Raw genomic sequence first — 17,622 nt, forward strand, 5'->3', positions numbered from 1 at the left:
CCTCCCTCTCCCAATCTCGCTTGCCATATATACAAATGCATATGTATAATATACAATTATCTAACCTATATACATATACAATTCACCTTTCTCCCACTCTTTGCCCCCTCTCTCTCGCCTCTCTCCTCTCTCTCCCAGTCTCGCTCGCCTCTCTCCTCCATATAGCATGTAGCTACGAATAACTATAACTATGGAGAGTAATAAACTATTTTTGAGTGGCTATATGTGAAAATTCTCATTAAAATAATATTAAAAAAAAATGTCATTCTTTTTTAAACAAATAAAAAAGGAAAGAGGAAGGGCTATATAAATGCCCCTCTAGTGGCAGATAAAACAAAGAGAGCTCTTTAATTTAATCAGCTAAGAGTGTTGAACGGAACTATAATTTACAAAAAGTAAATGATGTTCTCTTTTCAGTTGAACTTGAAACTTGTGCCACTTTTGACAAAGGGGCATGTGCAATTATCGATAAGAAAATTGGTATTCCATCTACTTGGGCATCGCCTATATTTTATTATGTTCATATTACTGCTTCTAAAACTATAGAGTATAATATAAAGGGAATAAACTTGGTAAATATTTTATTCGTTTGGTAACTCGCATGAAATTTGGTATCCTTCTACTATCTTGTCCGTCTCTTAATAATTCTTATGCTAAATTCTCATAAAATGTTTCTCCTCTAATAAGTTTTACGATACAGTGTTAAGTTAAATTTATCTAACAAATACTAAATCTAATCAGTTCTTTCGTTTCTAGTTACGCGTCGTACTTATTAAAATTAGATATTCCTTATTATTTGTCATTTCACAAAATCAATGCATCAATGACACTATTCTTTTTATTTTATCCTTTGAAAGTTATTAGCCTTGGAAATAGATATTTGATCAATAGAGAAAAAAAAACTAAAGTAATCCATGTTCATTGGTCAAATTAGTTAATCAACTTAAATTAACTCATGTTCATTTATTAAATTAAACATCCTTGCTATTAGGAAATACTCCTTTATATATTTAGTTGTTATATTTAGTATAAAATATAAGAAACATGTTTTAAGAAATGTTTAATAAATAGGAGTAACTTAAATAACTGATTACCTTGTATTTATTGTTTTTGTTAGTGTGAAAATAGCTAATTGAAATGAGAATCGAATTTTGCACATCACGGATTTTATTACTATCGATGTCCCCACCTATTACTGCTCTGTTAAGCGTTCAGATGCTACTATTCTCCACAAGTTAACTTCACGTTCAGATTGGATCTCTCCGCTATTTGTCGCCTTCGCCAAACAGAGACTACCTTTTTGTCCACACACAGACTCAAAGCCAAACCAAAAGTTTCTCGATCCAATACATCTTTAATGTTGTTCAAATTTATTTTCTCCGTTCAATAATAGTTGTTCATTATACTAAAAATAATTGTCCAATAATATTTATTCAATTTACAATGTGAATCGATTTTTTTTTTTATAATGAAGAAATATGTAATGCCTGGATTATTCATAAAGAAATAATCTGTTGCGCTTTCGGCCAGAAATCTATTCATACCTGCAAGTGATATTAATTGCGCATTTCCTTCACTTTTTGTTTTTCTCATTATTCTATGAATACAAATTCAGGATGAGATATTCAGAATACACCTAATTAATTTAATTTAATGCCGTCCGGTTCATGTACTCCGTGCTGTCCACCTTTTGCTTTTTCCTTTTTTGTGGAACAATCAATATGTCCAACACAAACCCGTGATTGTAAAATGAGTGGATATGCACAATAATTACTCCTCCGTCTCAATTTATGTTACTTAATTTGATTCATACATAATTTAAAAAAGAAAAAAAAATTCTAAAACTTATCATTTAAAATAAATCATAAATATTTATATGACTACAAATCATTTCACTAAATATAAAATATAAAATTCAAAGTTAAATTGTTACTAAATATAAATTATTTTGTAAGACTAACTAAAATGAAAGTGAATGGTATAAATTGAGATAGAGGGAGTAGTATATTAAAATAATGCAAGGAACATTGCATCCTTATAAGAAAGTGCAAGGACCTTTACCCAACCATTCATCCCCAATCCTTTCCCCCCCATCATTTGATAATGGATTCCTCTACTCCTAATTGTCATGGCCTTTCCACATTTCACATTTCATTTTTCTACTTCATTGTAATAGCATCCACATTGCTATGCTCATCATCAGCAACAAGAGACCTTACCAAAAAATCCGAATTCAATACCTCTGATTTCATCAAAACCTCTTGTGGCACTACATTATACCCCAAATTATGCATTGAAACACTGTCACCTTACTCAAACTCAATCCAAACAAACCCAATGGAATTAGCCAATTCTGCACTTACAGTGAGCTTAAAAGGAGCTAAATCAACGACGAACAAAATCGCGAAGATGTCTAAAGAGGAAAGCTTAGGTCCAGCAGAAGCACATGCCTTAACAGACTGTGTGGAAAACATGGAAGATTCTGTTGATGAACTTCAGAAATCATTGTTGGAAATGAAGAATTTGAATGGACCAGATTTTGAAGAGAAAATGGGGAATGTAATGACATGGGTAAGTGCTGCTTTGACAGATGAAGATACTTGTATGGATGGATTTCAAGAAAATTCTGCTATGAATGCCAAAGTTAAGGCTACTATTAGAAATTATATTGTTAATGTAGCACAGTTAACTAGCAATGCTTTAGCTCTTACCAAAAATCTTTCCTCTTCTTAGTACATTAAATAAATTCACCACTATAATTTTTGTTCAGATGCTTTCCTTTTCCCATTTTGGAAAACAAAACAGAGCTTCTCTTCTTTATTTTCCCATTTTACGAGGAAAAAAATTGCGGATGCCAATATCTAATTACAGGCGAATCTAAGATTTATAGAATACTCCTCTCTGTTCCTAATTACTTGTCCACTTTTTTCTTTTATAGTTATTCTTAATTACTTGTCTATTTTGACAAATCAAGTAAGGACAATTTTTTTCACCAATTATACCCTCAATTAAATGACTAATTATTTTGAAAAATGCAGAACTTTTCATTCACTTCATAATTAATAGGGGTAAAATAATAAATTCACTATGTCATTAATTGATTTCTTAATAGGTGTGTCAATTTAAAAGTGGACAAGTAATTATGTACAAAGGGAGTATGAACGTACTATTATAAAAAAAATTAAAAATATTTCAAGTGAGAATTGATCCTAGTCATCATATTTGCCGCTTTTGACCCAATTAAGTAGTCAATTCAAGTCAAGTACATGTATCTTTAATATTTGATTCTGAAATGCAGATATAGAGAGAGCCGAGCTAGAGAGAAACGAGAGAGAGTAAGTTAGTGTATCCTAAATACATGCGAATCGCGCTTGGATATAGTGTATCTGGCACAAATCACACTTAATTTAACCCACATGTATCCGAGTGCCTTATATACATATGTTTGATGAAGTAAATCTGAGACAAAAGATAATTTATAAAACTAAAGTGAAAATAGTCATTAGATCATAAACTATTGGGATTTGTGTTATTTGCTCATAAAATAAGTTTGGTCCTAAGCCTCGAATTGCCATGTTTGGGCCTCAGACAGAAAGCCCAAGTGCCCAACATATTAACACTTGGGATACATCACATCATAGCCCAGTTGCAAATAATGGCCCAACTAATGATGAATCACAGCCGACAGCTGGTTTGAAGAATCTCCAATGAAAATCCTTAGATTTTGTAAGTTGTAACGTGAGAGAATATAAAATGAGCACTGTACAGCAAACTAAATTTGTTATTATTAGCCGATACTTAGTGGACAGCTGTATAGGAATATTCCTTTTGTTTTACCATTTTCTACCCTTATTCATATTAACACTGAAACTCAACGAAATTTGAATTCCTCTGCAAAGTCCCACATTAAAAGATTAAACGTTCCTAACTATCAAATTTTTGTTTTCTACATCATCTTAATCTATACTCTACGGGTTTGAATAGAAGAACTAAATAATTTTGATGTTTTCAGAAAGCAAAAATATTTGTCTGGAAATCTATATTAAAAAATTGCAAAACGTGACAGAAGGTTCTCAAGACTCAAGTTCATTCTTATTGCTTCGCTAATCAGCAAATTTTGTAATATAAAAACTTAATTGCTCACATGCGTGCCGAATTTTCACCATGAGCACCAGACAACACCAAAATAGATAAAATTAGGAGTAATTCTTACACGTAAAGTGTCCCTTAAGAAGCTTTCATCTTTTTCCTTAAAGAATTCATCAATCAATTGATCCTCGATTTGCCTAGGAAGCAATGTCCTCTACTTTTATTTAGGAGAACAGAAAGTTTGAGCTCTATATAATTTATTGTAAATTATACCTATGATCGCGCAATTATCATTTGATTTCACAAAAGTTACTTAACTTATTTTTATAGAGTAATATGTTAAAAACATCTAATTTAGATTATTTTTGTCCGGCTTCAACTTAGGAGCCGCTCAATTTTGAAGGGGAACATTTTTTCTCCCTATTGATCATAGAATAACATGTTTAAATCACTAAATCATGACTTAAAAATCCACATGATGAAGTTTCATTAGAACGTAAGCTTTCTCGTTACAAAACGTCTTGCCTAAGCCATAATTATAATTATTGAGGTTCATGTTCAACGTAAAGGAAAACACGCATCAATGCAAGCGTTTTCGGCAAGTAATTTTCCACTAACTTGTAGCTAGAGTCTAGAGACATCGCCTTCTCTTCTGCAGTGTTTTGTCCTTCTCATTTTTTGATCAATTTCTAGCCATGTTCACGCATTAATATCTTTAGTTGAATAATAAACTTTATAAGTATTGGCCATGTTATCTTCACGTTTCGTACGTACCTTAAAAAAATATGAACTACTGGACCTATATAATGTGCAATTAATAGTTGAGTATTGTAGGTGTAATTGATCATGTATTTATTTTATATACGTAAATTAGAAGTCATAGATCCACCTTGGATCTCACACGTTGATAAGTTGACTCTGCCGACGAACTCCAGGTACTTGAATTTCCCATGTGATTGCCGCATTGGTGACGGCGCCAAATAAGCTCATACGCCTACATTCACAACTCATTTTTGAGCACCAATTTTATTGTTATTTTATACTCACTTTTAAGTATCTTAATTTAATTATTAGACACAAAATGAAAAGAATTTTGAATTTTGTTGTCTGAAATTAAAAAGGCATAATATATAAATATGTCTTTTAATTTGGATTCATCTGACATGTATGTCTTTTAACTTTGAATGTCCACAAATAAGCTCTTAACTTGTATAAAATTGAACAAATAACACACTTGTCCTACATGATAATTTTGGTCCTATGTAGCGTTCTATATGTATTATGCCACATAGGACGTGCATGTCTACTTGTTCATTTTATACAAATTTAAGTATCTACTTATACATACCCAAAGTTGTAGGGACTAGAATTCAACTGAAATTAAGTTAAAGGGTATGCCAATTAAAAATATATGTAATGTATTAAAATGTCTTTTAAATGTTGTGGTTTTAGTAGGATATTTGACTTTAGGCAGATCAAAAAAGAGAATAAAATATTATAATTATCAAACTTGAACAATTAAGAAAGATTGTTCCTTCTGCCAATTTGTTGTCACTATAAATATATTCACATCTTCTCTCTATATTCACAATACAACATTTCTCCTCACTACTTACTATAGCACAAGAACTAATAATGGCGTCTAGTTGCAAAATCTTGATTTTATTGCAACTCTTTTCAATTGTTCTATTCTTCTCACAAACACATCTTCTAGTCACAGCTGCCAAAGACTCTGGGCAAGCCAACACTAACTTCGTCAAAACCAAATGCAAAATCACCACATACCCTTCACTCTGCCTCAAAACACTAATTCCCTACGCGTCTTCTGTTAAAGCCAACTCCACAAAACTTTGCAAAGAAGCCCTTAACGTAGCCACAAAAGGCGCACGAGATGCCTCTACCATTGTCTTGAATCTGAAAAAACAAAAGGGAATTACGCGATCCGAAGCCGCGGCTATTAAGGACTGCATAGAAGATGTGAAGGATGCAGTGTACGAACTGAAGCGAGCTGTTGATGCAATAGGACATTTAGGTGATAAAGATAAGGCATTTCAGTTGGCTAATGCTAAAACGTATGCAAGTGCAGCTATAACAGACGCGGACTCGTGCACAGATGGGCTAACTGACCAGGGTAAGGTAAATCCAAAAGTGATGGATGCAATAAATAGAAGTATGGCTGTTGTTATTAAACTTAGCAGCAATGCGTTGTCACTCATTAACCATATTTATAAATGAATGATGAATAGTGACAGTTTGTATTGAAAAAGTGGTATCCATTTTATTGCTATAATTAACATTGATTTTTCATTGCATTTGTAACGTTTGTACTAAAATTTGTGTAACAAATCCAAACGTAGAAATAGCAACAAACCACTTTCAATTTCAATTTGTGTGACAAACCCATACGTAGAAATAGCAACAAACCACTTTCATTTTGTGTGACAAATCCAAACGTAAAAATAGCAACAGATCACTTTCAAAGGAAACAAACTCCTAACAAGTGCAAAAACCAAGTTGCTGACTTGTGCACGTAATGTTCACCGTTTGGAACGGCGAGGTAAGTTGACATTTCACGTTCACAACTTATTTTAGATTTGCTTCCAAATATTTTGGCAATTTCCATAATTCTAACTTCGCATTACTTAGTGATCGATGAGTTATTTTGTAATGAACTTTTAGTAGCTTAGTTAGTGGCTACTTAGTATTGTTGATGAGGGTTCTCTGTCCCCATTTGATTTAGTAAGATCATTGAATAATTAACGTACAAAAATTTAAAATAATATTGTAAAATACAATAATTTGCCTAATGTTAAAATTTCATTAGACCTTGTCGTACTTAACAAAAAAAAAGGAAGATAGAACAAATAACCAAGTAAAAATAACTCAAAATACAAATACTAATAACCAAGAAGTTCTAAAATCAAGAGAAAGAGTAATTATCGGAACGTCTAGTATGCCCATACGATTCTTCCTCTTGCCAATTTGATTTCCATAAATACACGTTCATATCTTTTCTCTTTATTCCCAACACGAGAAAAATGGATGGCAAAACCTTGATTTTCCCCTTTTTAGCAATAGTTTTATTCATCACACAAACACCTACAGCTGCCAAAGAGTCCTCTAGGCCAGCTGCCTACACAAACTTCATCAAAACCAAATGCAACATCACCACAAACCCTTCACTTTGTGTGAAAACATTAATGCCCTATGCTTCTACAGTGAAAACCAACCCCAGAATACTTTGCAAAGAAGCCCTTAAAGTAGCCATAAAAGGCGCACGCAGCGCCTCTCTCATTTTCTGGAATCTGAAAAAACAGGATGGAATTTCCCAATATGAAGCCGGGGCTATTAGAGACTGCGTAGAAGCAGTGAAAACTGCAGTGCACGAACTCAAGCAGACTGTTAACACAATAGGACATCTAAGTGGTGCTGAAGATAAAGAATCTCAGTTGCATAACGCTATATCGTACGCAAGTTCTGCATTAACAAATGCAGAAACATGCATCGATGGGTTCTCCGAATCAGAGGAAAAGGTAAACCCAGACGTGAAGAAGGTGATAGATAAAAGCATCACTGTTATTAAAACACTAGCCAGCAATGCCTTGTCACTCATTAGCGATCTTTAATTTGTGAATTCAGAGACTGGATCCATAGATTTGGTGGAATTAATGCATATGACAATAATTAATTTCTTCTTATAATATTGTGGATCTGATATCATTATTTTTATTGTCTGCTTAAAGATACGTACCACCATAAATTTAGTTAGCTAGTTTGATGAGACTTGATCATGTGCACGCTATGGTTTTATTTAGAGAAAACACCTAAGAAAACCATTAAACTTGGCAGCACAACTTACTTTAACACTTAAATGATACGAGTGTTTAAATATCTTCCTAACACTTTGAAGTTTGAAGTGAATTAAATATAACCTTGAGAGTAGAATACCACTCTCACCTGCCATCATAGCCATGTAAGCACCACATCACAACCATATAAGCACTACGTCATTAATTTTCAATTTTTTTTTTTTGCTTATTCACCTTTTTTCACACTTTTTAAAATTCATTACACTAATCAATTAATTAAAAATGCATTTTAAAATCAAAATTGCTCCACCTTCCCCTCTCCCCCTCTTTCTTCTTTCTTGATTTTCACCATTTTCAGCCTTCACTGGCTTCTCTTTTTTCCCAGCCATTTCCAACCTTGAATAGTTGTTTTCTTCTTCAACATTCAGTAGTTTTTCTTTAAAAAAAAATAGCATACTTACTTTTTCTTCTTCAAACCCTCTCCCTCTCCTACAAATCTGCCACTCGGAGAATGATATTTTTTGAAAGTTATTTTTTTTCTTAACAACACTCAAATGAAAAATGAAGGTTGTATAAGAAAGTTGATAGATCCACATTTTTTGCATCACAACTAATAGAAATCAAAATAGGTCACTTAAAATTCAAGAAAGTTTACATTCAATAGTATGAATTACGTGTTGGATTTTGGGGATTAATGAAGGGCTGGTGAGGTGAGGGATGAAGATGAAGGAAAGATGACTAATATGAAAGAAGAAAGATATAAGGAGTGCTTCAATGGGTAAGAAGACATTTGAGGAAGACAAAATAAAGAGGACAAAAAGTTTTTTTTTTTTTTAAATCGAACCCACAAATTTCATTTACTTCTTAACAAGAAATTTCACATTTTTTTAAAATTTAACTTATAAATTATTATTTTTTTAAAATTATTAGTTATATATTGGCCAATAAAAAAAGTCATGTATATAATTTTATCATTTAGTATTTTTTATTTTTATTATTTCACGCGCTTCAAAATTGTTAAGAGGTATTTAAACGTCCGTATAATTAAAGTACTAAAGTAAGTTTTGCTGTCAAGTTCAAAGAATTTGATGTATTTACTCTTTTATTTAAAACAATTTCTTAGAGTTGGTTTTCGAAGATTGTGGTGCTTAATTGTGTTTGCAATTTGGAATATTCTTAGAGAGTTGATTTTCAAAGCTCAAACTTCTTGCATATGCTGATAGAAAATGGGTTGATTAAAATGTGGTTTCTATATATTGGACAGTTTAGTTACTTCAATAGCCATGGCAATGGAGCGGGTTGGATGCGGGATGGGATGGGTTTAAGGCTATGCTGGGGGGAGCGGGTTTAAGGTTGTGCGGGGCGGATTGCGGGTATATGTGATTTTATGTGGATTCAAACTTAATTTTAATTTTTTACAAGTTATAAGAATATTGATAGAACATTATTTATTAAGATAATTTCTTTAATTAAAGCTACTAAAATATTCAAGATAGTAAATGAAAAAATGACTCAATAAAAATTACTAATATGTACTATTTCTTACATGTTTAAGTCACTATCCAATTAAATTAATATAACTTAATGAAAAAATGAATTTATTTTTATGAATTTTATTTTTAGTATCAAACTTAATTAGAAAAAGAAAATATTTTTTTTAAAAAAATGTGGAGCGGGTTCATGCGGGGCGGAGTAGGGGGGTTTGAAAATGAAAAAAATTGTTATACGAGACGGGGCAAATTAAAAATTATACGAATTAAGCTTAACCCACCTCGCCCTCGCCCCACACCGCCCCATTGACATCCTTAAATTTCAACGATTGACACGTTGGTACAAGTTCTATGTAAAATTGGTATCTTTAGACCCAACACTTATTTAGAAAAAAGAAGACCTAAAAATAACATGGTTATGTATTCAATCTTGTACCCGGACCCTAAAATCATGCTAAGAATAATAATTTGCTATTTACACTCTAATGTATGTCCTTTTTTCTGGGTTGCACTTTATCATATCATTTTTAATGCTTTGCACCCTAATTACATCCTTTTCCTCGTATTTGAGGCTAATAATTACTATGTTAGTGTCATTAAAAACATCCATCTTGTCTCGCAGAAAAAAAAAAATAATAACATAATGTATGTAAAGAAAATATATTTCAACAATACCGGGACCCTACATTGAATTTGGGAAGGGAAGTAAAGCCCTAGGACCTCAACACCCTGTGCCCAAACTTGAATAGTGAGAAGGTATTTAAATCAACATCAATAATACAAATTAAATCATTTTCACGCCAATTAAATTAATACACTAGTTTAAATGTAAACTAATGTAAGGTAAGCAAACGAAGCGCCAGCCATAGCCATAGAGGACCAGCCAACGGAGGACGTGGCGGATGAGCTGCTGTTGGTGGTGGTTCTAGGACAACGAGGTAATGGGGTCCATGTGGTGGTTGGAGTTCCACTACGACCAGACCCAGTACTAGCCTTGGCTCCACCACTTACACCCTTTGCAATGCTAGGTGTCAGTAGTATGCTCATGATGATTGAAAGCACAAGCATAATCTTCATAACGTTTTTCATCTTCTTTATCAGCTCTTGCTAATATACTATCGAATTGTATTTAACTTTATATGTATTGATCGTGTAAAAGATAAAAAATCTAGACACTATCAAGATTATATATTTCCTTGACGTTCTTAGTATTTTGTCTTGTTATTGTCTCACGTTGGGTGTAAGAGAATAAGTTAATTTGGATATGTAGAAGCAACAAACACATGCATATTTATAAGGAACAAGGGAGCTGGTCATTTCTCATTACATAGAAAGGCAATTTGGCAAGAGAGGATTAGGAACTTTATTTGACTCTCTTAAAATTGGTCCAGTGTCCAACTTGAGAAGTAGACAATTAATTAGTCAACGTACAAGAATAGATGTAAGGAAATTTTGACATGTGAAAACAATACGTAGATTTTTATTTGATAGTGATGTTTTCATCAGATTTGGCATCCTTAATTTTCTTGTTATACATGTGATATATATTGGTGAAAATACAATAACTGTTGGGTTATGAAGGTGATTAGGGCGTCATGCGGAAGCTTGCAATTGCAAATAATATGGTTGATAAATTAGACGACACATAAAACTATACTAAAAGACATAATATTATTATATGATATGACCAATTGGCCTACATGATTAAAAACTAATAAAAAGACATTAAAACTGTAGAGAGTAAAATCTCCCCATAAACAAAAGTCGACTACATTGTGGATTTTTATTGTTATTGTGTTAGAAGAAACAAACCTATATTTATAGAGTCCTAAAACCTTTTCTTACTAGAAAAGGAGTCCTAAAAGGAGAGAATAAACCAAATATAAAAGAATATTATATTTTCCTTTCAAGAAAGTAAAAACATTTTATGGTAATGTTTTGTCTTTTCTTTAAGGAAAAATAAATCTTAAATTATGGTAAGAAAATCAGGGCAAAACCCTAACAATAACAACTAGAAAATGAAGAAAACAAAATATATTTATGTTGAGATGCGAATATCTCAGTGTTTTCCACTTCAAAAAAAAAATATTACAAGTCCAAAAGTAATATTCTTATTGACATCTCTCCTTCATGATACAATAGCCGATCAAACGTGTGGAATTAATCAACAAACTTAGAAAAAGAGTTGAGTCCAAAGCTAGAAAAAATAGGGAAAATTACGCGTATAAGCAAACATATTGTTTAAAGCCTCTGAGTTTTGAAGAATGGCAAAGTGAATAGAACAGGTCGTGCATACGTGATACAAAAGTATTTTGTCAAAAACGTATAGCAGTAAAAATCCAAGGTTAAGGAGGTTTTCTTAATCAATAAGGAAAACTACATAAAGTAGGAAAACTACTATGTGTAAGGTTTTCGGTGAAAGAGGTCGAGTACAAATAGGAGTCCAAGTTGAGGTCAACAAGGCTTTGTAAGCGGCAAAGACAAAGTTGAGTCGAATAAGGACTTGCTGGAATGCTGATCTATAAATAGAGGGTTATTTTCTTCAGAAAGTTTTGCGCACTTACATTGAGAGTAATATCAAAACACGATCAAGAGTTGAGAGAGTTTTGATTTTTATTTTGGGAAGTGCTGCGAGTTAAGAAGAAAAATTTGTACGATTGTAGTTAAGAGTTTTGAATACAATCAAGTGTTTGTGAGTAAGGTTCGTTTGACAAGTTGAATTACTTGAAGAACGATAGAAGACTTAAACCTGGGGTTTTTTTGTCTTGGGTAGTTAGGAATTAGAGTTTATAATTCCTTAGGTTACATAGCTTTGTAATCGTTGTGTTATTTGAAGGTTTATAAATAATATAAAGCACTGAGAAAGTTGTTATACGAAATTATTTATTGTTAAGCTTCAAACAAATAGGAACAAGTAGTCATTACGTGTTCCTGTATAGAATTCAGGAGGGTAGAATTCCAACAAGTGGTATCAGAGCGGGTTATCTTAATCAAGAGTCTAATAACTCGAGAGAAAGATCATTATGAGTTCTGCACCTCCTCTCGGACATGGTCAAGGGCAACACATCAACAGGCCTCCATTATTCAATGGTCAATATTACTCATGGTGGAAGACAAGGATGGAAGACTTCATTCAAGCCGAAGACTACGAGCTATGGGTTAGAATCACCGATGGACCATTAACTCCTACTATTACGGATAGTGAAGGAAACATTGTACCAAAACCTAAAGATAAATACGGAGAAGCTGACTACAAGATGTTGGGAAAGAATGCAAAAGCCAAATGCATTCTTGTATGTGGACTAGGACCTGATGAGTTTAATCGCATCTCAAGTTGTACCTCCGCGAAACAAATATGGGACACTTTACAGAACGCTCACGAAGGTACAACTCAAGTTCGAAAATTCAGAATTGCCAGACTATGCTCTGAGTATGAAGCCTTCAAGATGAAATCCGGAGAATCACTTCAAGATATGATCACCAGATTCACTACTGTGGTGAACGAGTTAATCTCCTTGGGGAAAGTATACACCACTGAGGAACAGGTAGACAAAGTGCTTAGGACCTTGCCTAGATCATGGGAAATAAAGGTCACTGCAATCAGAGAAGCCAAGGACTTAACAAACATGACCTTGGATGAACTGGTAGGGAATCTCAAAACATATGAGATGAATGTTGACAAAAGAGGTGAAGGAAACAAAGAGAAAAATACTTGGACTTAAAGCAACTGAGAGTGAAGAATCAGATATAGATGACGAGGATTTAGCACTGATAAGCAGAAACTTCAAGAAACTCTTCAAAAGAGGAATGAATTCTGGAAAAAAGTCACCACCCATCAAAGAAAAGACTACAGAAAAATCACAAAATGGAGGATGTTTTAAGTGTGGTAAAACCGATCATCAGATCAAGGATTGTCCTATGTGGGAAGCAGAATGGAGAAAGGAAAGAGCTGAAAAAGAGAAGAGGGAGCTTTTAAGCAAAAGAAAAAACAAAGAGAAGGAACAAGCAATGTATGCAGGTTGGGGAACAGGTTCAGACATGTATGAAGAAGATGCTGATGATATTGCCTTAATGGCCATGGAAGAATCAGAACCAGAACCTGAATCAGACTCTGAAGGAATAGAGGTAAATCTCTCTGATCTTAAAGATAAGCTAGTTAAATTCTCTAAGAAAAAATTATCCTTCTTAACGCTCACATCTATAGATACAATTCAAGAACTAGTTAAAACCAAGAAACAATTGCTTGCCTCCATGACTAGTTTAAAGTTTGAGTACATCGATCTCGAAAAACTCAACAGTGAACTACAAGAGAAAACCAAACAATTGCTGCAGAAAACTCAGCAACTTGAAACCTGCAATCTAGCACTAAAGTCTGAAAATATAAAACTGAAAATTCTTGATAACGAAAAGTCATGTGATCAACCTAAGTATAAACATGAAGTGAATAAACTCAAAAACGACTTAAGCTTGGAAAAGGAAAATTCTAGAAGAATGATTCTTGAATTGTCCAGAATAAAAATTGATCTGGAAAGAGCAAATAAATGGACAAGATCATCCATGATAGTCGCACATCTAGGTAATAATACTAGAAACATTAAGGCTGGAATAGGTTTTGATAAATCTCAATATAAAACTTCTTTATTTTGTAGTCTCTGTGGTAAAACTGGTCACTCTAAACTAAATTGTCAAAAAACTAACACACACCTAAGGAACATACACTCTCTAAACAAAACAGGACTTCCAAAATGGATAAACAGAGATCTTATTCATCCTTTTGATCAAAACAAAGGACCCAAGTTGATCTGGGTTCCTAAAACTAACCTTTAATTGTTCCTTCAGGGAGAAGTGAGAGGAAGCAAGCAACATTGGTACATGGATAGCGCTTGCTCAAGACATATGACTGGAGACAAAACAATGTTTCTCTCACTTGAAGAAGGAAAAGGTGGAATGGTAGCATTTGGTGGTGGAAAAAAGGGACAAATCAAAGGCATTGGCAAGATTGGAAGATCTGATGAACACTCAATCGAAAAGGTATACTACGTAGAAGGACTGAAACATAATCTACTTAGTATATCCCAACTGTGCGACAAGGGAAACAAGGTAATTTTTCTATCCACCGGTGTTGAAGTAATCAATCTAATCACAAAAAGGGTAGTCTTAACTGGAAAAAGGGACAAACATGTCTACACTGTAGACACTTCAATCACATCTAATGAGAATCTAGTATGTCTAAGTGTGTTGGATAAAGATCCTCTACTCTGGCATAAACGACTAGGTCATGCTAGCCAAGTACAACTAAATAAACTCATCACTAAGGACTTAGTAATAGGACTGCCTAAAACAAAGTTCAAAGAAGAAAAGATGTGTGAAGCCTGCTCTCTAGGGAAACAAATAAAATCGTCCTTTAAATCAAAACAGGTTGTAAGCTCAACCAGGTCCTTAGAACTAATTCACATGGATTTATGTGGACCAATGAGAGTCAAAAGCAGAGGAGGGAAAAGATATGTGTTTGTATTAGTTGATGACTATACTAGGTTTACTTGGACACTATTCCTGACATCAAAAGATGATGCATTTGAAGCATTCTGCTCTCTAATAAGAAAGCTTCAAAAGAAATTTGATAAACAATTAATGGCAATCAGATCTGATCATGGAACAGAATTTGAAAACTCAAAGTTTGCCCAATATTGTGATGTCCATGGAGTCGACCATAATTTCTCTGCCCCTAGAACCCCTCAACAAAATGGCGTGGTTGAAAGGAAAAACAGAACTTTGCAAGAAATGGCTAGAACCATGATGATTGCAAACGAAATCACCAATCAATTCTGGGCAGAAGCCATAAATACTGCTTGCTATACCATAAATAGATGCATGGCCAGACCTGTGTTAGATAAAACTCCTTATGAATTGTTAAAAGGTAGGAAACCCAACATCTCTCATCTAAGAGTATTCGGGTGTAAGTGTTTTATTCATAATAATGGAAAAAATCTGCTAGGTAAATTTGATGCTAGAAGTGACAAAGGGATCTTTTTAGGATACTCCACACATAGTAAAGCATATAGGGTACTCAACAAAAGAACAATGTGTGTAGAAGAGAGTGTGCATGTTATATTTGATGAAAGCAATACTATGTCTAACCAAGATTTGCAGGAAAACGAAGTACCATCAAAAGAATACACTAACTCTGTACAGGAACAGATACAAGAAACAGGTTATTCAGATACAGTCAATGAAGACAGTGTTGAAACACATGAGAAAGATGATGCCTCAGAAAAGGTGCCTAATGAAAACCAAACAGATTTGAATGATGGTCAAAATATAGAACAACCAAATTTGGTTCTAAAAGATTACAAATACCAAGGATCACATCCATTGGACAATATACTTACTGATCTCACTTCCGGAATAACCACCAGATCAGGGTTAAAAAATCATTGTGCTTTCAATGCATTCCTATCTATGATGGAACCTAAGAAGATCAGTGAAGCTCTCCAAGATGCAGATTGGATTATGGCTATGGAAGAAGAACTAAATCAGTTTGAAAGGAGTAAAGTTTGGCATCTGGTGCCGAAACCAACAAATAGAACCATAATTGGTACAAAGTGGGTGTTTCGAAACAAGTTAGATGAACATGGTACGATAACAAGAAACAAAGCCAGGCTAGTAGTCCAAGGGTACAATCAAGAAGAAGGGATAGATTATGATGAAACATTCGCACCTGTGGCCAGGTTAGAGGCAATCAGATTACTCATTGCATTTGCATCACACATGGAGTTCACTCTGTATCAAATGGATGTAAAAAGTGCATTTCTTAATGGTTTACTAAGGGAAGAAGTATTTGTCAAACAACCTCCTGGTTTTGAAAACAATGACTATCCTGACTATGTCTATAAACTTGATAAGGCTCTTTATGGGTTAAAACAAGCTCCAAGGGCATGGTATGATAGATTGTCAAGGTTTCTCTTAAGCCATGGCTATTCAAGAGGAAAAATTGATAACACCCTTTTTCTTCGAAACAAAGGAAAGGACTTACTAATAGTACAGGTGTATGTAGACGACATCATCTTTGGAGCCACAAACAAGACTCTCACAAATGAATTTGCCAACCTTATGAGCAACGAGTTTGAGATGAGTATGATTGGCGAATTGAACTATTTCCTGGGGCTCCAAATAAAGCAAACACAATCAGGTACCTTCATTCATCAGCAAAAGTATGCCAAAGAACTACTCAAAAGGTTCAACATGGAAGATGCTAAACAAATTGATACCCCAATAGCTACAGCTACAAAATTAGACTTAGAAGGAACAGGTTCTGTTGTGGAACAAAAATTGTATAGAGGCATGATTGGGTCTCTCTTGTACCTTACAGCCAGCAGACCAGATATTGTGTTCAGTGTGGGATTATGTGCTCGATTTCAAACTAGTCCCAAAGAATCTCATCTCCAAGCTGTTAAAAGAATTCTCAGATATTTAAAAGGAACCACTGATTTGGGACTATGGTATCCAAAGGGAAGTAACTTCGAATTAGTAGGGTATGCCGATGCAGATTATGCTGGTTACCTTGCAGACAGAAAGAGTACTACAGGTATGGCTCACTTTCTTGGTTCATGTTTAATCTCATGGGGATCAAAGAAACAAAACTCTGTTGCATTATCCACCGCAGAAGCTGAGTATGTGGCAGCAGCTTCGTGTTGTGCTCAATTATTGTGGATTAAACAACAACTTAGGGACTTTGGGCTTCATGTTGAGTGTGTCCCAATTTTTTGTGATAATACAAGCGCAATAAATATTGCAAAGAATCCTGTCCAACATAAGAGAACCAAACATATAGACATCCGTCATCACTTTCTAAGGGACAATGTAGAAAAGGGGCAAATTTCAATGAATTTCTGTGCCACTGAACAACAAATTGCAGACATTTTCACAAAAGCATTAGCAAGGGAACACTTTGAAAGGAATAGGTTGGAATTAGGAATGATGAAGATCACATGAGTATCTCTGCTCACAAGAGTAAACTATCACACTTAATTAGAAAAGGGGCAAATGCTAACAGGTTTTAATACTCATAACGAACTGTAACTAACGAATTTATCATTCTCAGGTAATTAGGAACTCAAGGACTTGGACTTCAAAAATTCATCATCCTACACTAAAAGGTATGTCTACTATACTTATTTAAGTAAGACCAAAATATTAAGACTTGTGCACTGGTACTCGTTCCCGCATTAAATAAC

The 17,622-nt window shown here is 33.9% G+C and overlaps 3 protein-coding genes across 3 annotated transcripts; all 3 read left to right on the forward strand.

Annotated features, from left to right (window-relative positions):
• The first annotated feature begins 2,001 nt into the window (after positions 1-2,001).
• LOC102592299 (21 kDa protein-like) lies at positions 2,002-2,769 on the forward strand. Its single transcript, XM_006362050.2, has one exon. The coding sequence runs from the start codon at positions 2,104-2,106 to the stop codon at positions 2,731-2,733; it is 630 nt and encodes a 209-aa protein (XP_006362112.1). The 5' UTR covers positions 2,002-2,103; the 3' UTR covers positions 2,734-2,769.
• Positions 2,770-5,660: 2,891 nt separating this feature from the next.
• LOC102592643 (21 kDa protein-like) lies at positions 5,661-6,396 on the forward strand. The gene has a single exon (XM_006362051.2). It carries the CDS (start codon positions 5,725-5,727, stop codon positions 6,322-6,324), a length of 600 nt encoding a protein of 199 aa, XP_006362113.1. The 5' UTR covers positions 5,661-5,724; the 3' UTR covers positions 6,325-6,396.
• A 604-nt stretch (positions 6,397-7,000) lies between these two features.
• LOC102592978 (21 kDa protein-like) lies at positions 7,001-7,742 on the forward strand. The gene has a single exon (XM_006362052.2). The coding sequence runs from the start codon at positions 7,128-7,130 to the stop codon at positions 7,713-7,715; it is 588 nt and encodes a 195-aa protein (XP_006362114.1). The 5' UTR covers positions 7,001-7,127; the 3' UTR covers positions 7,716-7,742.
• Positions 7,743-17,622: the final 9,880 nt, after the last annotated feature.

This window comes from Solanum tuberosum, unplaced genomic scaffold (genome assembly GCF_000226075.1).
Source record: "Solanum tuberosum cultivar DM 1-3 516 R44 unplaced genomic scaffold, SolTub_3.0 scf00376, whole genome shotgun sequence".
Taxonomy (NCBI): Eukaryota; Viridiplantae; Streptophyta; class Magnoliopsida; order Solanales; family Solanaceae; genus Solanum; species Solanum tuberosum.

Excerpts from the sequence above, each read along its gene's own strand:
- LOC102592299 (XM_006362050.2), top strand. The coding sequence starts at position 2,104 with ATGGATTCCTCTACTCCTAATTGTCATGGCCTTTCCACATTTCACATT.
- LOC102592643 (XM_006362051.2), top strand. The coding sequence starts at position 5,725 with ATGGCGTCTAGTTGCAAAATCTTGATTTTATTGCAACTCTTTTCAATT.
- LOC102592978 (XM_006362052.2), top strand. The coding sequence starts at position 7,128 with ATGGATGGCAAAACCTTGATTTTCCCCTTTTTAGCAATAGTTTTATTC.